Source organism: Channa argus, chromosome 14 (genome assembly GCF_033026475.1).
Source record: "Channa argus isolate prfri chromosome 14, Channa argus male v1.0, whole genome shotgun sequence".
Classification (NCBI taxonomy): Eukaryota; Metazoa; Chordata; class Actinopteri; order Anabantiformes; family Channidae; genus Channa; species Channa argus.
In genome coordinates, this window is record NC_090210.1 from 26,059,683 (window position 1) to 26,079,723 (window position 20,041).

General features: G+C 42.3%; 1 protein-coding gene across 5 annotated transcripts; it reads right to left on the minus strand.

The window, feature by feature from the left end:
• Positions 1-367: 367 nt before the first annotated feature.
• On the minus strand, positions 368-18,666 carry slc4a2a (solute carrier family 4 member 2a). Of its 5 annotated transcripts, XM_067474080.1 has the most exons (22): positions 18,613-18,666; positions 15,367-15,467; positions 14,771-14,924; positions 13,418-13,634; positions 13,224-13,342; positions 11,335-11,492; positions 8,003-8,183; positions 7,530-7,665; positions 7,252-7,399; positions 5,710-5,806; positions 5,435-5,619; positions 4,919-5,138; positions 4,175-4,378; positions 3,701-3,849; positions 3,077-3,271; positions 2,714-2,923; positions 2,350-2,439; positions 2,107-2,273; positions 1,697-1,950; positions 1,444-1,613; positions 923-1,096; positions 369-750 (listed from the first exon to the last, which is right to left on the minus strand). In XM_067474080.1, exons 2-22 carry the CDS (start codon positions 15,412-15,414, stop codon positions 670-672), a joined length of 3,357 nt encoding a protein of 1,118 aa, XP_067330181.1. In that variant the 5' UTR covers positions 15,415-15,467; positions 18,613-18,666; the 3' UTR covers positions 369-669. The 5 variants fall into 5 exon arrangements, with proteins under 5 accessions (XP_067330183.1, XP_067330181.1, XP_067330182.1 ...); XM_067474081.1 differs by lacking the exon at positions 18,613-18,666 and having other exon boundaries at positions 11,344-11,492; positions 15,367-16,008; XM_067474079.1 differs by lacking the exon at positions 18,613-18,666 and having other exon boundaries at positions 15,367-16,008.
• Between the last annotated feature and the right edge of the window lie 1,375 nt (positions 18,667-20,041).

Below are 20,041 nucleotides of genomic sequence, written 5' to 3' on the forward strand. Positions count from 1 at the left end.
AAGAAACAATGTGATACAATTGGAAGTTCCGTTATTGAAACTGTTTCTTCTCCACAATTACAGCTACACTAGCAGCATTTTCTTATTGCTATTTAGTTTATTATATTTAACCTTTATTATCTGCCCCACTTTCAACCATCTTGCTTTTTTGTCCTCTTCCTCTTTTTTGCTCCTAAGAATAAATACTCATTTTCACCATCCTTGTAAACCCCTACAATGTTTCAATTGTAGTTTGTCTTTAGAGGGTCACTGCTTATTTTCCTCATCCTGATCTAAACTGTCCAAATTACATTGTCAGAATTCCATATAAAAAAAAGTGTAGTATAAATGTAGAAATGAATATGCAAAACTTTTAAGTATTTTCATTTAATGATGATATACAGTTAAGAACAGTAATTGTCACTGCACATTAGACATTTTTCAGTTAGTTTGCTCTTTAAAACAATAAAAAGCAAAGCTCAACTAGAAACATCTCACAGTTTTTAAGCCACTGTGTTCAGCAGCTTCATCAAATACAAACAAACCCACTTCCCAAAACAGATCATACAGACTCAGATTATAAAAACAGAATTTCAGAAAACCTGCACAGCTTCACTACAGGATACATGTCAGATATGCTAATGAAGGAGGGTATATGTGCAGTCTGCTGTCCATCAGCACTGATGCGGGTCACACAGGCATCTGCAGCTGTGAGTACTCATCCTGCCCCTCCTTCTCCTCCAGGTAAGGCTCTGCATCATCAGCATCCAGCTGCAGGACAGAGGTGAGAGGTCACAATCTGACTTCAGTAAAACAAACACTTATACTCGCTTTGTCATAGCAAAAGGGGGATGACTGTAAAAGTAACAAAGATTGTATCAGTCCAATCTAACCACACATCTGCCTGCTAACTGATGTACAATGAGGATAACATGTGACTCACACTCTGCAACTCTCTCCAGGTGAAGAGGCGTGGCAACAACAGCATCCTCACAGGTATGGTCAGCAGCAGCACGAAGGGGAAAGCCAGTGCCGCCGCAGTCGCCATGACGACCCACAAGAGAGTCAGACATGTCAGCTGCATGAGTGTATAAAGATGCATCCTTAATGTCCGCACCTGTGAAGGAGGTGATAGACAGGGGGGTTGAAACCAAGTAAATGAAACTGGGCTGCCGATGTAAAATGTCTGCTAATTGTTTCCCTCTTTGTTGTTTAAGACCCACAAGTCAAGTTCAGGTCTTAAATAATGTCCGAAAAATAAAGACATGGTTCACTTTAAATAACTGAATTTTTTATCTTTGATCATATCCCTGGAAAAACATCAAGTCTTTGATGGTCAACTCAAAGTTTGTTTAGACTTAGTAAAATCACCAGATTCATGACTCAAGCCTGGCTCAATTCCACATAAAGCAACTCTACATCTTTGGTAGAGATTGATTTATCTGTCCCAGATGAGGGCCTTACTTTGCGGACATAGTTTTGGTCTGGGTGGTATTTCGGGGGCATCAGCAGCAGAATAAGCCTCTCAGTGAGCTGGATCCCATTGAGGGACATCACACCCATGTAGAGGAAGATCCCAAACAGCACTGCCAGAGGAATCTGACGCAGAACCTCACCGATCACAATGGACAGACCTGAAGAGGAGGGCAGAACCAGATCAGAGGTCGTGGTACTGATTGTAGCAGAATTAGCAACAGGAAGTCTCAGACAGTCGTACCCACTAAAACAGCCACCAGAAAGCCTGTCACCCTCTGCTCCTTCACCTCCTGGATGCGGGGCTTGTCTCCAGGGGCGACAGCTTTACTCATGACAGTGAGGGCGTTGGTGTGAGTGACTGAGCGAACAGTAGCAGCTGATAGCCAAGGCAAACCAAAGAGAGCTGAGAGTCCACCCACCACCACGATGATGAGGAGATCCAGGTGAAAACCAGTGCCCTTCACCAGCATCCTCTCCTTCTTACTGACAATCAGTCTGACAGATCAACAGACTAAAATTACTGATCAATACAATTATATTGACCATGAATTTATATTGAAACTATTGGTTATTTTGCTGTAATTGGTTCTTTTAGATAAAGCCATCCCAACAGAGACAACAGAAATATAAGACAAGAAATAAGTGCTGTACGCTGTGATCTGGGACTCCATAAAGATAAGGATGAAGACCAGGATGGCTGGCAGGATACTGGCACCCATCATCCAAACAGGAAACTGCCCATCTGATCCCAGAGGGGAAATCAGCCAACCACGCTTCTCTGGACTGGACACAGAGAATCCACTGGGCACATTCAATTTCTGTAAGCCAGTACAGAAAGAGTTATTAAAAGGTCTGATACTAGTAGGTTTTATAATCACAGGGATCTGGTCTAACCTGCGTGTAGGTGTCTTCCACATTGTAGTCCACCAGCACCATGATGAGGATAGCAATTGGGACCCCGAAGTCTCCAATGATCCTCCGGACCTGAAACACACCAAATAGTTTACATACCTGTATTTAATGATATCGAAATGCATATTTATGTGTATATAACTTTGCAGTTGGATGAGTCTGTACCTTAACCCATGGGTAGCCAATGTTGTATTTACCTGTACACATCTGTAACAGTGTCTTTTCCTATGTCACTTCATGGGTACATACCATACTGTGTTTTTGTTTTGTTTTTACTTCTACATACTTCTGAATGTTTTCCTCTATACTTGTAGAAACACTGATACCTGTACTGTCCTGTACTGACCCTTCCAGGGAAGAATGAGCTGTTCTTGAACTTGCGCAGGTAAAAGGCGATGAAATACGTTCCTGCCATGAGGACAAATGACAGCAGGGCTGTGTTGGGTTCTCCAACAACCTTTCCAGAATCCCCTGCAGCTGCAGTGTAGTTGCACAGAGATGGAGATACTGTTTTGTTTCCATGGTAACAATTCTGAAGAGGATGTTCCTGAAAAATCTAAAATGTATCAACACAAAGAAGAAAGACGTTCTGTGTTGGTAAATCGGTAACTCTTCTTTTTTTCTTTTTTTTCTTGCCTTTTTTTCTGCTTACAACCTTTACTTTCTCTACCAAACAACCCCTAAAACTGCTGTTGTTCTCTGTCCTCACCTTAATCAGTTTGGAAAAGGTCTCATAGATGAAAATGAGCGAGATTAGGAAGGAGAAGATCTCTTGAGTGAAGCGGGAAACAAAGCGAACCAGGATGCTTCCCTCGAAGGCCACGGTGAGGAGAACAATGAGCACCAGCCAGAAACCGATCCACACCCGTCCTGTCAGATACTCGATCCCATTGTCTTTACAAAACTACACAGAGACACAAACCAGGTGGGTTATAGAAGACAAATAAACCTAGGGTGGGGACTATTGTGAACTGTATACATTGTATACGGATACAGAATTTCTTTGCGGCAGGATTCCTAAACAACTAGAACTAGGATGTAAAACAACGGCACAATTTGACGCCTTGGGAAGCATTGTTTTCTGACTCTGTGGGATGAGAACGTGTTGGATGTTTTCATTTAGTATTTAAAGTGCCTTGAGATGAGTTTTGTTGTTAACTGGCACCATATAAATAATGTCAATGTAAATTTAGTTGAAATTAATAAAAAAAAAAAAATAATTGAAATGTGGAAGAAAATCATTCTCTGGTGTGTTTTGTGGATGAAAAAGACTCTAAAAGAGATATTGTTAATTTTGATTCAGGTGTGTAAACCTGCCAGCAGGTGAGCTCACAGTGTAGAAGGCCTCTTCAAACACTAGCAGTGGTCCAGAAAACCCGATCACAAGCAGAGGTTGAGCCCCCAGAATACTGAACACTATACCCTGCATCGATGTGGCAACGATCAGCTCCGACACACCGATTAATCCCTCTGTTTTCTCACCTGTGTCAAAAGACAGGGACAGACACTTCCACTGATACTAAATTTGATCTAAACTTAAAAAAGCTTTTACGTCAAGGTTTCTAGTTACGGTGTGCAAGATCTTTGCATTTTTTTTATAAAAATCTGCTACAACACATCTGTGACACAAACTCAATGAACATCACTGGCAAAAGTGCAGAGATATTCACTTCTAAAAGTGTAGCATGTGGAGTAAAACTGTATAAGAGCAGAGAGGACTGATTCAGAGTCTCACATTAGCACTATCTTAAGTTGAAAACTCTAGCTTTAAATGATCTTGCAGCGTGTGTTTTAGATCCAGACTAACCCAGCAGTCCACCAAAGGTAATAGCAGGTGACAGTGCAGCAAAGTAGATGAATATGATGGCAGCCATGCACTGAGGGTTGAGAGCATCTCGAATGTCACTGAGGTACTGAGGGTAGCGTTGAGTTAGATCTCTGATCAAACCTCCGAACAGACGTCCTGAACGCCTCAGGGGCTCTTCGGCAGCTTTGGAGGGAACCAGGGAATCTGGGAGATAAGATCACCGTTTTTTTATGTGACTGCATCTGCTCACACATGACGTAGGAATATCAACATGATGTCACCTGATAGTGTTTTTAGTTTATCTTGCAAAAATGACACCTTCACAGAGATTCTGCAAAAATCTGTTTGCTGCTTCAAGCTGTGCCCCTTTTTAATGCCCTTTGAGTTGTGTTCTTATTACACAAAAGACAATGTGTTCAGTGAACTTACCGAGGGCCTAGAATAACTATTTCAGCTCCTGCATATATATGCCGAGCTATAATCCAAGCCTGCTAAATACAGTATGCCCTCACCCACAAAGCACACTCTTCTGATGCTGACTACAGTGATGCTCAAAAATATGGGTAGTTTATGAAGGATCACAGTAGTAAGAAGGTAATTTAGTCTACGTTTTTACAGCTCAACAAAAAGGAAGGAAACCTCATAATAATCAGTAGTTGACCAACAGTGCTCAAATCCATAAGTGGTGATAAAATACATGAAATGAGCTGAGCATGAAATGAGTTTTAGAACATGATAACCGACCTTCATCCTGCTGGATGCTGCTCTGTTTCTCCAGCAGTTTGCCACTCTGCTCCTCTTCCCTTTTTCTGAGAATTTCTCGTTGAAAGCGAGCGACTGAGTGCAACAACTCATCCCCACCAACCTCTGAGGGTGGGAGGACGATGCTGCAGTCCAGGAAACGGTTGATGGCTGTCAATAGATCCTGGCGGTCATCAGCATGGTACGCAGCCTCATGGAAGTTCTAAAATATTACAGAGTAGCAGAATTCTTCATCCACTGTTTATGTGAAAAGGTGTTTTCATTCACCCATTCACACACACACCGATGACAGCAGCCGATGTGCAAGGCTCTGTCCTGGGCCACCCAGACCAACCTGGAGATGTTTTGCCAAAGGAGAAGGTGGGGATTGAACCACCAACCCCGGGATTTGGATGTATTTACCACATTACATAGCCATCAAGGCCATAAAGAAGCTGCAGGACACTGAATAATTATTTGGAGCCAACAGTTAAAAAAATTTACTTTACCAAGACTGACCTTGTCTGACATGAGTGTGGAGATTGAGCGTCCAATCTGGTGGTAGTCAATGTTGGCAGTGGATGGGCCCAGCAGGAGAAAGAGGAACCTTACAGGGACAGGAACCTCCAGAACAGACTCTAACAGGACCGCCTCCTGGAGCCGTACAAATGCCATAGAGGGCTGGTCCAGGAAGCCCACACTGCCTGCAGAAATCGCAGAGGGGCAGATTGAATTCACTGAACCAGCTGCTCTACAGACTTACTGTTTATTACATGTACATAAGTAACACATACCTACGAGAACAACAGTGGCCTCAGCCCTCTCTGGGATCTTCTCCATCAGCTTCATTTCATGTTTGGATCTGGAGTGACAGAGAACTGGGGCTTCTCTCTGGATGCAGTACAAATACACATGACACCATCCACATTAATGGAACGGCTGCTGAGCGTGTCTCCAGTTACAAGTTCCTAGGGATCCACATATCTGAGGACCTGTCCTGGACTAAAAACACCTCCAGTCTAGTTAAGAAGGCCCACCAGCGCCTCTTCTTCTTGAGGACACTAAAGAAGAATCGGCTGTCCTTGGATATACTGGTGAACTTCTATGGCTGTGCAATAGAAAGCATCCTGACCAACTGTGTCACAGTCTGGTATGGGAGCTGCACTGTTGCAGAGCGCAAGGCACTGCAGCAGGTGGTGAAAACTGCCCAGCGCATCACAGAGACTACCCTTCCAGCCATGGAGGGCGTCCAGAGGAAACGCTGCCTGCGTCGAGCTCGCAGCATCTATAAGGACACCTCTCATCCCGCCCATAGACTGATCACTCTCTTGCCCTCCGGCAGGCACTTCAGGTGCCTCAAAACCAGGACTAGCAGATTGAAGAACAGCTTTTTCCGTAGAGCTGTCTCTTTACTGAACTCTGCACCCCGCTGATCCCTTTGCCCCTCATGTACTGGCCCCCTATTATAACCCCCCCTCCCCAATGTCATTTGCACTACTGGACTATTTACACATAACGTTTATGTTATGTTACCACAAAATTGCTCATTTGCACTGCAAACTGTTCATTTACAGTCACTACTGCACCTTAAAAAACATGCAATCACTTACACCGCACCACTATCATAGCCTTATTTATTTATTATTGTTATATTCTTACTTCTGTTTATACCTCACCACAGCCTTCCATATCATTGTATATATCCATTTTCCTTAAATTTCCATATCCATTTACAATACTGTACAATACCAACTTATTTATTTATGCAATAACTGGATATCCTGCTTTTGCTGCTATTGCACTCCTGGTTAGACCTAAACTGCATTTCGTTGCATTGTACTTGTACATGTGTAATGACAATAAAGTTGAATCTAATCTAATCTAATCTAAAAAATCGAAGGCAGACAGTAAATAACACTCATAGTTCTGTAGTAGTCTTGAAAGGCTTCTGCACCTCTACTCTGATGACACGCTGTTTTTCTTCTAATTGTGTCCATATAACACTGAGCCATATCACTGCTTTCCTGGCTGATATTGGGTGTGGATGTCAAGGCTTCATGTTTGGTTGCACCAAAACCATATCTGATGTAAATCAGGTAAATCCAAAAATAGGTCAAATCTGTGGCTGTCAGAAATCAGAAAACATACATCGTTGTGTTGTGTGCCCTGATTTTATGAGTTTATTAGATGGTCAATGGCCACTTATATTGAGCTTTTAACCCTGTTGTCCACGGACAACTGCCTTACCAACGCAGCTACGGCCACCCCATTAGCCACCACTGACACTTTATTAGACCTGGGTCCACCAGCTGTCTGCTCATTTGTTTTTGCTTTACCTTGTTTTTATCTCCATCAGCCTCTATGTGATTAGTTGTGTTGTTGGAGGACTCTGATTGGCTGTTGTGTTTGTCGATCAGGGCGGCCATGTTGGCTGCAGAGATGTTCTTACTGAACAAGCTGTGATCTTTCTCATCACTGGGGTGACTGATTAAACAACAAAAAAGAAATAGTTAAATTTTAAAAAAAGGGTCCCGTTCCTCTCTGGAGCGGCAGTTAGTTGGTGACTGGACACACAGATGGACTATGGACAAGTGGATGTATTTTGGACATGAACCTGTGTCGGAGCAGCAGGGCTCTCAGGACATTGGCTCGGTCTTCAGCTTTGATCTGATCGGAGATCACCATCTGCTCCACCACCTGCTGGGCAATATCTGGCAGAGTTGTCTGCTTCAGATTCAGAAGCACAGCCCCTGAAAACACAACATCATGACATTACCCACTGTCACAACATTTACAAATGTTATGCCATCACATCGGGGCCAGCCTGTTCCCCCAGCATCACTAAGTGAATGCACTTTCACCTGTCTTTATAATAAGTGGGTTCCAGACAAGACAAACTGATGTGCAACAGGTTTCCAATTCTGTACCTAAATCTGTCACTACATTATTATATAAAGACCAAATAAGCATTGTTCCATCGACTGATCCAGCCCCTAGAGGGTTAAGGGTATTTTAAGAGAAGTTTAAATGTGACTAAAATGTAGCGTCAGTGTTTGTCCAATGGATGGCAGCAGAGATCCTCCTCACCGTGGGACATAGTTTTTCGGAGCTCCAGCAGCGAGCGGAAGGACAGGGAGGCAATGTGAGGTCTCCCCCAGCGCTCTGTCTCCTCCTCCACCTCCTCCTCAAACTTGATCCATCGAGCGGTTTCCCTCCACTGCAGCTCCTGGTTCCTGTCAATCACCAGCTCGTTCAGCTCCACGAATACCTGCAGATAAGCTGGTCTTGGTCAATAATGTGTTCACGTACATTTAGATTAACCTCAACTAACATTAAACTTAATTTAACCTGCAACACGGGACTTGCTTTTTTTCCCCAAATTAGATTTGTCCACCTAATATCAATGTACGGACTGTCCCAACACTCATTCTGTCTGACTCATCTTCATTAAACATCATAGTGTATTTTATGCACTTAAAGACATTTTCCCACATCCATCTTTCCAAACAGCCCAGTTGCTTTCTGTCTTCCATGAGTCTATTTGGAAGCTCTTAACATAAAATTAGCCTTATACATGAACCCCTACTCTGATTGGTGGGGGTTGTGGCCTTCATGTTTAACCTCAGCCAATAGGAACACGACCTAATGAATAACAGATATTGCCTAAGGCTGTGGCTGCAGCTAATTAATAGTGTAGTGAAGTTTTCTTTAAGCTCGAGTCTGATCCTGAATGTGAAGGGGAGAAACCTGCTCCTGCACAGCTGAGACTGAACACCGTGTTTCAGAGCTGGAGGTCATTTTAGGGGTCGTCCTCACGTATCCCTAGCGTGATGTTAGAGAGGGGGTTGCTTCAACGCCACTCAATCTCCAGGTGGAAGTATAATATTTTAAATAACCTAAAACCACTGCAGAGATGGATTGCAGTCTACACAGGGCTCCCGTCTTCACCTTAATCCACGCGAACTGTTTTTATGGCTTCTGTCATAAAAACCCTCTGAATCACTGAAACTTTCTAACAACATGTAAATGAAACAATTCATTTAAATCACTTCAAGCCTGAAATGTTGGTAAAAAAATTGAACACAAGTTCAAACCGTTTTAACATTTTTACTAGGATATGAACAAACACAAGGACTGAGTGTCTGTGTCCCTTATAGCCGGGAGTCAAACCGCTAAACCTGTGGTCCAGGGACATCAATGGCTGACAGCTAAACTAATACTGATAAAGTTGTGTTCTGAAGACAAACCAGGCTACAGTTTTAACAATTCAAGGACAAACTCAGGTCAAATCAGATTTTGTGATTGTGAAATCAGCAGCAGGTCTGTTATTGTCTCTTTCTGTCTTTTATAAACACTTCACTCAATATTTTAACATCAAGGGGGATTTAAAAAATATGTAGAATCCCAAACAGCTTGTCTGGGGACATAAAGGGACTTTAATTAGATTTTTGTAAACCGCGGAGAGTCAAACCAGGTAGAGAATGTGGGTAAATGATCCCATGCAGAGAAAACATGATTATCTGATAAAACAAATTCATGTGAAAGGCTGTAATAAAATAGAGACAAGAAAAACAGACACACTGGACATAAACCCACAGGAAGACAGTGACCTGATGAAGCGTGATGACACTCACATATCTCACGGACATACATGTTCTGTATGTAAGTCTGTATGTGCTTTTATTTGCTTATAAAAAATTGCAGAACAGAAGAAAGTTTCAATCTAAGTTTCTAGGACAGCAGTGATTAGTAGACTGGAGTTCTGGTTATTCTGCATTAGTACCAGGACAAATCAAACCACATTGTCAAAAGTCTTTTAAAACTTTTTAAAAGTCTTTTTAAGTGTAATCCATCTCTGAGGTCCACAATCAACCTTCATGTTCTAACACAAACTGAACTAATCACACTGAAGAAGACAGACTCCTCTAAAGCAGGCCAGGATAAGTGAACTAGTAAAATTCATCCAAACTAAACCAAATGTCTCCACATGTGGTGAGAAGAAAAAGTTGTTTAACTAATGGAGGTCTAATTAAACCCAGACCGACCCAGTATAATTCAGTACCTTGTTTTGTCGAAGCTTCATGTCCAAACTGACCATCCTGAAGACGAGAGGACACTGAAGCAACAGAGACTGAGCTCCTGCTTTACCTGACCCTGACCTCACCTGTCTGACTCTCTCTCTCGCTTTCACAGTCCACCTGTTCACAGCACCACCTGGATTTACCTGCACAGAGACCCGTCTCGTTTTTCATCCTTCCTGTCAAACTCATTTCAGATGTCATTCCAGTTGTTTTGTTGTCAAGTTACAGAATCACATAGTTCACAACTGAGCTTTTGGAGTTAGATCAACTCAGGCTGAAGTTACACTAACGGAAAGCCATCCATGTTAATAATTTTGTAAAACCAAGTTCCTTTACCTGTCATTTGTCATTTGTCAGTTTGTACAAACAGTAAGATCTACCGCTGTTCCCAGGAACTCACGAAACTTCATCAAGCTTCATCTGTTTTTTTTACCAGGATTTAACAAAAAAGCACAATGCAAAGGTTCAACAATGCATGATGGGAAATCTGTTGTTTCTTTTAAAACTTTCTCAGAATTTATTTCATTCAACTCATGATTTCAAGTCAAAAACCTCCAAAAGAATTAAAATCTTGAGTTGAAATAAGTTGAAATGAGCAAAATATACATAATAACATTTAGTTAACTAGAAGAGTTAGTTTGATTCCTAAGGGTTACGATTAACCTCCTGACACTGGACGTCGCAGTAAAATGTTTAGACATTCAATTTGTCTATGTGCAGAGTTTTAAAGCTTGTGTTTACACTCAGCAGGTGGTCCAGGTCAGACACAGACTGTGGTCTGGATTGATGGACAAAAACACCATCTCTGTCGGACCTTAAAGGATAATAGATAATCGTTGTCTAATCATCAGCTAGACACAAGCTCCATCAGACAACATATTTATTCATTCCAAAAACAAGACCCTCAAAATATTAGTGCAGTTCACCACCTGCTGCATTGAAAATTAAGGCATACCTCACCCAGTGAAGCAGTGTGTACGACTAATGTGTTTTTAATCGTTTTTGGACAAGAATTGAAGTCTATGTCAACAACAAACAAGTGAATCCAGGCCGCAGACCGACAGCTAATCAAACGTGAGCAGAGATGATTTAATGTTTGCTTTAGCATCTGTACGGGGATTTTATTTAAAAAATGACTGGAATTAATCCTTTAAACAAAATGCTTTTTGTGGCCTGAACCACAGACTGGACTCTGGAGTTTGATTCACCGTGACAGTCCGGCATTTTCTGAGTCTCTTCGAAAAACATAATGCTTCAGTTTTTAAATGAAGCGTCAGCATCTGAACTTCAGCTGAAAAAGAATGTAACGTCTGGGGTACGGGCTGATTGTGGATGTACCTCTCTGACCTCATGAGGGGTTTCGTCCGGTTGGAGTTGCTGAAGCAGTGACGGTGTTTGGCTGCTGATCTGGTCTTTGGTGACATAGATGACAGGGCCTCTGGAGCTCCGCCTCACCAGGTGACGTCGGACAGCCGGGACATCGTCCAGTCGGTGACCTGAGGGGGCAGGGCAGGTGAGGGCAGGATCACAGGTTAAAACCTTACTCTAACCAAGAACCAGTTGTGGAGTTTCTGCCTTTACTTTATTACAGCTATAGTTACTTTTCAGATATCAATACAGTTTAAAGGACTATTTCCCTGATTTCCTGTTTGCCTTCTAAACTTCTAACTGCCCACAGTCACTGCAGGATGTTTGACAGCAGTTGTACACATGAAAGCTCCAAATGAGTAAGAGACTCCCAAGCACCACGTAAGATCATCTCCACCCTCATACATTAAAGTGATGAATAACTAATGAAACAAACATTAGTCCAACAAAGTCTCATACTGCATAAAGAGAGTATTTCTACACTGTAGTGTTACTACTTTAGCTGAAGTAAAACATCGGAGTACTTCATTCACTTCCTCACTGTGTCCTCCTCTGCTGCCTAGGACACTGTCTCTGGTCTCGTGGGAACGCTCTAACCCAGCGAGGCCTCGGTAAGTCGATAGGTGACCTGTGGATTAACCAGGCAGCTCAGACTCTGTCACACAGGTGTTCACTAATCAGCTGCTCAGCTTCAGGTTTCTGCTAAAATCTAATTTTTTCCCAAACCACAGTTTTCACACCAGATCTTCTTCTTTTTCCTGAAAAAACAACAGCCAATCCAACTGCAGCAGTCAAGGTCAGCTGACCAGTGTCCCCTAACTGCTACATTGTGAAGGTTGGTTAGATACTGATGATAGGAAATCATTCACGTTTTTTATCTGTTTCATTGGTGAAGACATAAAGTTTCAAAAATACCCCAGTCAGGTTTTCAGAGCACTAGTCCAGGCCTAGCCAATAAAAACACTCACATATTTGTTTTTTCTTTGATTTGACTTTTCTTAATGAACCTTCTTTAGGACTTTAGGTTCCTTAGCTTTCTGTTAATGTACAGATCTTTGCCGTGCACTTCCAAACAAACATGTCCACAGAGAAACAGGTGAGTACTCACTAAAATCAGCCTTGAGTCTGTCCAACAACAAACTGTGGAAACATTTGATCACAACCAGAGCGGAGACGGACTTCATGTTGATCTGACAGACTGGCCGAGTCCTCCAAGCCCAGCAGCAGGACCAGGACCACCCACACACTCAGTATTATAGTAACAATAGACAGAGGCTGGGGGCCGAGTGTGTGTGGGACACAGCATTGTGCTCAGGTCAGCAGCAGCTTCACATGATGAAGATCAACAGAAACTCTTTGATTCTTTTTGTTCAGTTTCCCACTGTCACTCATGTTAGCTCAACACCATAACAGGCTCGTAGCAGAACTTTTTGGGTCTGACTCAGAAACTTTAAAACTGGACAGATTATTGTTCCTCTTCATTCTGAGGAGAACATGAACACCGGAACCACATACACAGTCTTTTCTCTGCACATTAATCACTCCCCAGCTCTGTTCAGCCCCAAAAATACAAGCAGAGCCTACAACACACAGTAAGGTCTGCAGACAGGTTCCTTGGTCCTGATCTGCCCCCAGTACAGGACCTGTGCAACTGCAGAGTCAGGAAACAGTCGGACTGTCTGACATTTTAACAAAAAATATAATTACACAATACAACTGGAAACACACATAACTGTTACAGTACTGCACTAAAGGTCCAACATCTTTAAGATTTTAAAATACATTTATACTTAGTAAGAAGTACTGGTATATTTTGGAGTACTCGGTAATGTAAAAATATAAAGTTAAAGTTTACTGACTCTTGATGCCATCCAGGTCGACTGACATCAGTGTTTCAACTTCATCGTCCATTGCAACACTCTTCATTGTGCCTCCAGGTGAGAGGGCATTGTGATTCGTTGAGACGGCAGTTGGGTCACTGTGAGGTGGGAGAGGGGGAACAGATTAACGGAGCTTAAGATGATTTTGTAGCAGAGACAGGTGCGGTACTCACCTGGAAGGCTTGGTCATCAGTCCCTCTTCTCCATCATTCTGACTGCAGGACTCTTCCTCACCCTCCTCTTCCTCCTGGTCTTCTTCTATGGTGTTTGCAGGGCTGGGGCCAGAGCCTCGCCTCCCCTCCGTTCTGCCCTCGTTGGGTCTCCTCCTCCTGGCGCTGGGGGGAGGTTTGGTAAGAGGGTGGTGGACGTGGAGCGAGGAATGTCGGTGGTCTGCAGCAGAGAACTCATCAGGTCAGTGAGAATCCAGCTCCAGATTCTCCAATGCCCTGTGACCTTCATAAAAACCTCCTCATAGAACCTGTAGCCCCTAAGAGAATTAATTAAGTTCTTCAAGAACCACTTGATCCCTAGACCTGAGCATAGAGACTATGCCCTCTGACCTGTTTACTCCCAAGTTGTAAAATTTTTTTTTTTTTACATTTTAGCTTCCTTAGAGATCCACCAACCTCAAGGTTCCCTAGAACCAAACTAAACTCTGGAACAGGTTAGATTGATGTCTCACCACAGAAGGTTTAAAGCAAAAATAACAACACAAGAGACTCTCTAAGACACCCAGAATGTCTTCAAAACATGGAATCTTGAATTTTCTTAAAAGAACCTTGTCAAGAATTTCTGCTACTCTAAAGTGTCTGAAGGGAGCTTGCATTTGACAAAGAAGAGTCGACTAAAGAACTCCCCAGTTCCTAGAACCTTCTGAGAATCTTTTACAGTAGATTCCTGTAACAAACCCAATAAACTCCCAAAAAGACTAGAAAGAGAAACCACAGGCTTGCTAGAACATCCTGTAAGGTGGTAAAACCAGAGAAACATGGACTCCTGAAAATCCCTCAAAGTCTCCTGCAACCCCCAAAGTTCCCTAAATCTGGAACCTTTGCTGGATTTTCCTAAAGACCCAGAAATTAACTACCCTTATGTTAATTCCCCTCACGTGTCACCTTTGAAATTTGGAATTTCTCTAAACTCCCTCCTGGGGTCTTTCTTAAAGACTAACATAACCTTTTTAAATGTTCCCAGGAACCCTTCTCAAGAGGTCCTGAGAAGAACCCTCCCTAAACACAGTCATAATCTTTTTCAACTCTCAAAAACACCAAAAACAGAACCTTGCCAATGCAGGAATCTTTACAACCTCCAAAGTTGTCTGACCTCATTCTAAGACTCCTCTTCAAACATCTCGTCAACATCCTTGAAAAACAGAGAACTGGAAGAACTCCAGAGCACCTGCTGTGGTTCTTGGTTAACTAAAAGCTCCCTAGTAACCTTCCTCAGCTATCCTGCCCAACCAGATCCAAAAACTTATTGATGCTCCTCAATATGTCTTGGACCCAGTAAATGTTTTTGTGGCTCACCTTCAAAGTCCTGCTCATTGTAAACTCTGCGTTTCTCTGGCGGACTGCGGGCTGCAGGATGAAGAATGTGCCGTAAACACTGGACATCAAACGCCTTGTTCAGGTCCTCCTCTTCCTCATCACCATGGGAATGTGGAGGACATGGAGAAAGAGACTGCAGCAGGCAGAGAAAGATAGATAGAACTTTATTTATTCCCCAAGGGAAATATAAACTTCTAGCTCATTAAAACATCAGCAATAAAAAAGTATTAAAATAAATTTATTACTCAAAACACAGAATAAAAAGTACATAAGTAGAAGCTAAAAATTAAATAAAAACTGTCCATTCTGGTTGTAGCACGGAGTTATAACTGTGTCTGACTCTGATCTGAAATACAGAGGACAGTAAACACGGCACTAATGTTTCATCTGAATCATGGCTCAGGATGAAGACAGAAGATGATGTAGAAGAAAGATGTTGTACTGAAATGCAATTAGAGGTGTTGTCAGCAGCAGCAGCAGCAGCTCTGAGCTCTAGTGATGCGGTTACCATAGTAACATCATCATCAGAGCTGTGACTGACATCCTCACTCTGAGATTAGTGAACTGAGACTCACTGAGGAAAGACTCAGGGCATCCCCGGGTCCTGCAGAGGTCAGGCTCATGGCTCCTTCAAGGGTCAGAGGTCAGTGGGTCAGCTGTTCACCAGGGTGAGAACCTGGAGGTCAAAGGTCAACATAAATAAAGTCAACACAAACTTACTATTTGGTTCAATCCAGAAGTTTCTGATGCTTTTGGGATCTTCATCTTAAACCTGAATGTTGATTAAACAGGAGGCTTCTTCATTCATTTTAAGGTGTTTTTCTACCTTAAACTGTGTTAAGAATCCATGAAATAACCCAGTCTTTTTCACATCCTTATTTTGTATTTCACTGTGTGTAAGAGGTTATGGCTGAGGTGACTCTGTGTGTGCGTAACCTATTCAGTCCAATTCTACAGCTGCAGCAAAGGAGTCTTTCCTGCAGAGGACACATCTCTGTGTCTATAAATACTCCCACACCTGATCTGCTGACTCACTGTCTCTGATTTGCTTGGTCTGATTATTAACTCTGATCTATGAATTCAGATAGTTGGACACCTGTCTGTCTGTCCATACTCTGAGATAAATAAATAAAATAAAAACAAGCAGCAATAAAAAACAAACTTGTTCTTTTAAAAAAGATGAATTTTGATTTAATATTTAAATCTTGTAACTTCTAAGGGTTTTTGTGCATTAAGTATGTGTCAGAAAATGTCTTATCATCATATTTAATGCTGTGTGTGATAGTCTTTTTTTTTTGTGTGTGTCCTTTCAGTTTATCCCGTGAGTTCAGGGTCGCCACAGGGATCATTGTCTGCATGATGATTTGGCACAATTTTTACGCCGGATGCCCTTCATGATGTGACCCCCCCAATTTCTACCGGGCTTGGACCGACACTGCACAGCTGGGGATGGGAATGGGCTGTTAGGGGTTCAGCGGCTTGACATATAGCCAGGACTGGGGATTGAACCACTGACCCTGTGGTCTGTGGAACACTGCCTTTCCAACTAAGCTACAACCAAAGAACATAAACAAAATGTTTTTATTGCTATGGGTGGATCCAAAAGCTGTCAGAGAGAGACAGGTGTCCACAAGTATGTCACTAATGAAGAATGAAGCCCGAGTTAAAGCTCAACACATGGACCTGTTGAAGTGCTCCTTTAAAGGACAATGGGTCCTCACAGGTTAATGGTGGACAAACCCCAGAACCAGCAAAGAAGAGTCAAATATTAAAACCTTAAATCTGCTGAATGAGCCTTCAGCTGCTGGTTAATGTTGGTAACCAGAGTCAGAGTCTAACATGAACCACGCAGACAGAAGACACTCACACTAAACAACACAAGAGCACTGAACTTGCTGAGGTAGACAGAGACAGCGGATGGGATGACGGTTGGACATTTGGGGTGGTAAAAGCCTAGTTCAGGACTGTGTAAATTATCCATAAAATAACCCAGTCTTTTTCGCATCCTTATTTTCTATTTCACTGAGTGTTAGAGGTTAGGAAAGCTGAAAACAGGAAACTGACGATAAAGGTTCTGAGACCTCAGTCCAGACACAACTTTACCATCAGGTCCCTGAACACAAAGGTTTGTCCGAGGACCCACAAGAGCGTCTCTAAAACTACTGGCTGGTGGACTTCCTGAATGTGAAATCATGTAACATCAGTTCTTCATGTTATAGGACCCCTGTCAAACATCTCATGTGTGACAGTCCTTGATGACCAACTTCCTCCTTTGCTGCTCCTTATTTCTACCACCACTGGAGTCTCTGATCAGCACATGTGAACTTTTACAGACTGACAGTGTCTGCTTGACAGTTTTGGTTGTTTCCAGCAGGAAGCTGCTGTTTTCAGAATAAAAGTCCACTTCCTTCTGTGCTACAGACAGTCAGAGAGCAGAGGAGGAGACCAAACCCTGAGGAAACAGAGAGGGACAACGGACTGAAACAAAGCTCCCCGTGAGAGGATGTGGAACTGGATCCGGACCTCAGCAGATCAGCCTAACATGATTTAATCAAACAAAGATAAAACATGTCTGTCTGCGGATTCTAACATATGTTCAGATAAACAGTGTGCACGTGGTCCAATCCAGTTTCAATGTCACTGAAACAGGAAGAGAGTTGGAGCCTACCTCAGCGTCCTGCAGCCCTGAAAGAGCAGAATTATAATGCAGAGACTGAGACCAGCAGAGGGACAGAACACGGGGGGGGGGGGGGGGGGGGGGGGGGGAGAGGAGAGGGAGGGAACTGAGACGGGAAGCAGACAGAGACAGAACAGAGGAAAGGTCCTTCTCTCCACAGAAACCTGATCAGCTGAAGGTCACCATGGCAACTAAACTGTCACTCATGGCTAGTCCTGCCCCCTGAACTCACACAGACACACACACACAGTTGAGTTTCAACATTTTACCCTAAAATTGAATTATTCAGTGAGGACATTTTAAAAATCCAGTAACAGAGACACACACACACACACACATCACTGCACATTCAACCAGGTAAAGTCACGTGACTTAGTTTGATTTTTTTTTATACAATTATTTCTTAAAAAAAGAAAGCTTTAAGGAACTTAGCTTTAAGGAACTTTCCAGAATAACTAAACTTTGTTCCTGAAAAACTGAAAATCTAACACTCAACTGCTTTCAGACAATTCTCCATCACCAGGAAGTGTCTGATTGTACTAGAACTTTCCTGTGATGAGTCCAAACAATGCAAGTCAACCATCATGGACCAGATCTCCATGCAGTAGACGGTCCTGTCCCCTCAGAACCCTGATGTGTACTCGATCTGGATCAGCTGTGGCAGCTTCTCCAAGATGGTGACAAGATCCTGAAGAACTGTGAACTAAGGACAACTAGGTCTGGTACTTTGGTACTTTACTTTAAAGTGTAATACTTGAAGTAGAGTATTTCTACCCAGATAAAATGATACGTTTACTTTTAGTAAAGGACCCAAGTATTTCCCCATCTCCAGATTAAACATCTTTCTATGTTCCTAGTAAACGAGGACAATAAAACTCTGGGGGGTCCAATCACATCTGTGTCATTAGGACCTTCTGTCCTGAGACCCTCAAAAAAAACCTTTAAAGAGAAGAATGAGGAAGAAGCCTGAGAATGTGCAAATAACTGTCACCTACTCTGCTGCGAGTAATAAGTGGTTCAAAGTGGTTCTGGTTCAGTATCTGTGTCAGCCTAGAGCTTCTGGTCCTGACTGACTCAGTTCAACTCATCCAGGAGCAGGTCCCATGACCTCTGACCTGTGTGTGTGTTTGTGTCTGTGTGGTACCTGTCAGCGATCCAACTCGTGGTTCTGCAGGAACAGAGTCTGCTGCTGCAGCTTTTATAAGCACAGACTGATGAAGCTGCTCACACAACAACAGTCATTAATCTGTTTACATGTCATCACCTGTGGGACTGCGTGGGAACGTGTGTGTGTGAGATCAGACCACGAGCTCTGAAACCTTCTCAGCAGCTTCCCCTGTGTGAAAGTTCCCTAGTTTCTCTGACAGTTAATGGCCACATTAACATTAAATTAGACGTTCACTTCAGGTTCTAATCAGACTTTTTCACAGTTGACCTTTCAGAGTATGATTGTGACGTATTTTTACTTTTTTTATTTTTATATTTTCTCTTATTTATACTGTGATCCACTTTGAGAGCTTTAGTTATTTTTAAGAATCAGGTTTAAGATTAAATAATCCAACAATCTCAGATTCACTGAAGTGAAATGAGACATTCTGCGGAGAAAGAACTTTTACTTTTGGTAGTTTTGTATTATTTTGTATTGTTTGAGGTTCTGTACCTCCATTTGAAAAATCAGTCATCATGTCAATGATATTTTTACTGCTGTAAAACAATTAGAACCACCACACTAGAATTTAAATGTCTGTAAATCAGAATGAAATCTGGCACAAACACGTTTTACATGTTATTGAGTCAATTTCAAATTTAAGGGCTTTTTATCAACTCTTCGACTGATTGATGTGTGTGCTAAAGGAAAATGGTAAAGGAAACCCTTTTCTAGCAAACTGATTTCTGATTCACTCTTGTCCGTATCAGCCTGTTGCTGCCTCAGACACAACAAACTCAGTTTATTGTTACAATAAGAACCTTTTGTGTGTTTTGTGTTCATCACAACTTTTTGTATAGAACACAAAAAGGTTTTCGGTTCATTAGAACAGAAAACTTTTATATCCTGAAACAAGTGATCAAACACTGATAACATATCAAAAATAGCACAGCCGTGGGTTTGATGCTCTCATTGGGGAACTGCTGATGTGCTGCCACAACAGGACAGACTCGTGATCAGTTGTAAACTACCTAGTGATAATATGGTTTCCCAGGGATTGTACAGGTGTGTTCAGTGTACACTGTGGTTACATTTGTGTGTACATACATTGTACATTCATGTAAACATGTATCTACATGAACAACATGTGTAAAGCGTTGGTAATCTGGGTAATCTGATGTTTGTGCAGCGTCATGTGGTCTCTGTTTGTGGTGTCTGCTCTCTGTTTACCGTCGTCATTGTGCTTTTAGTCTGACATGTTAACTAAACACAACAGGAAGTTTACCTGCGTCACACCTGTGGGAACTTGCAGGTGAGGAGGGATCTTCACATCTCCACACACAAACACTCTCAGCTGTCCACACAAAAATGTATAATAGTACTGCATTAAAGTTTAATGAGAATTTGATTAAATTAAACTTTTCTT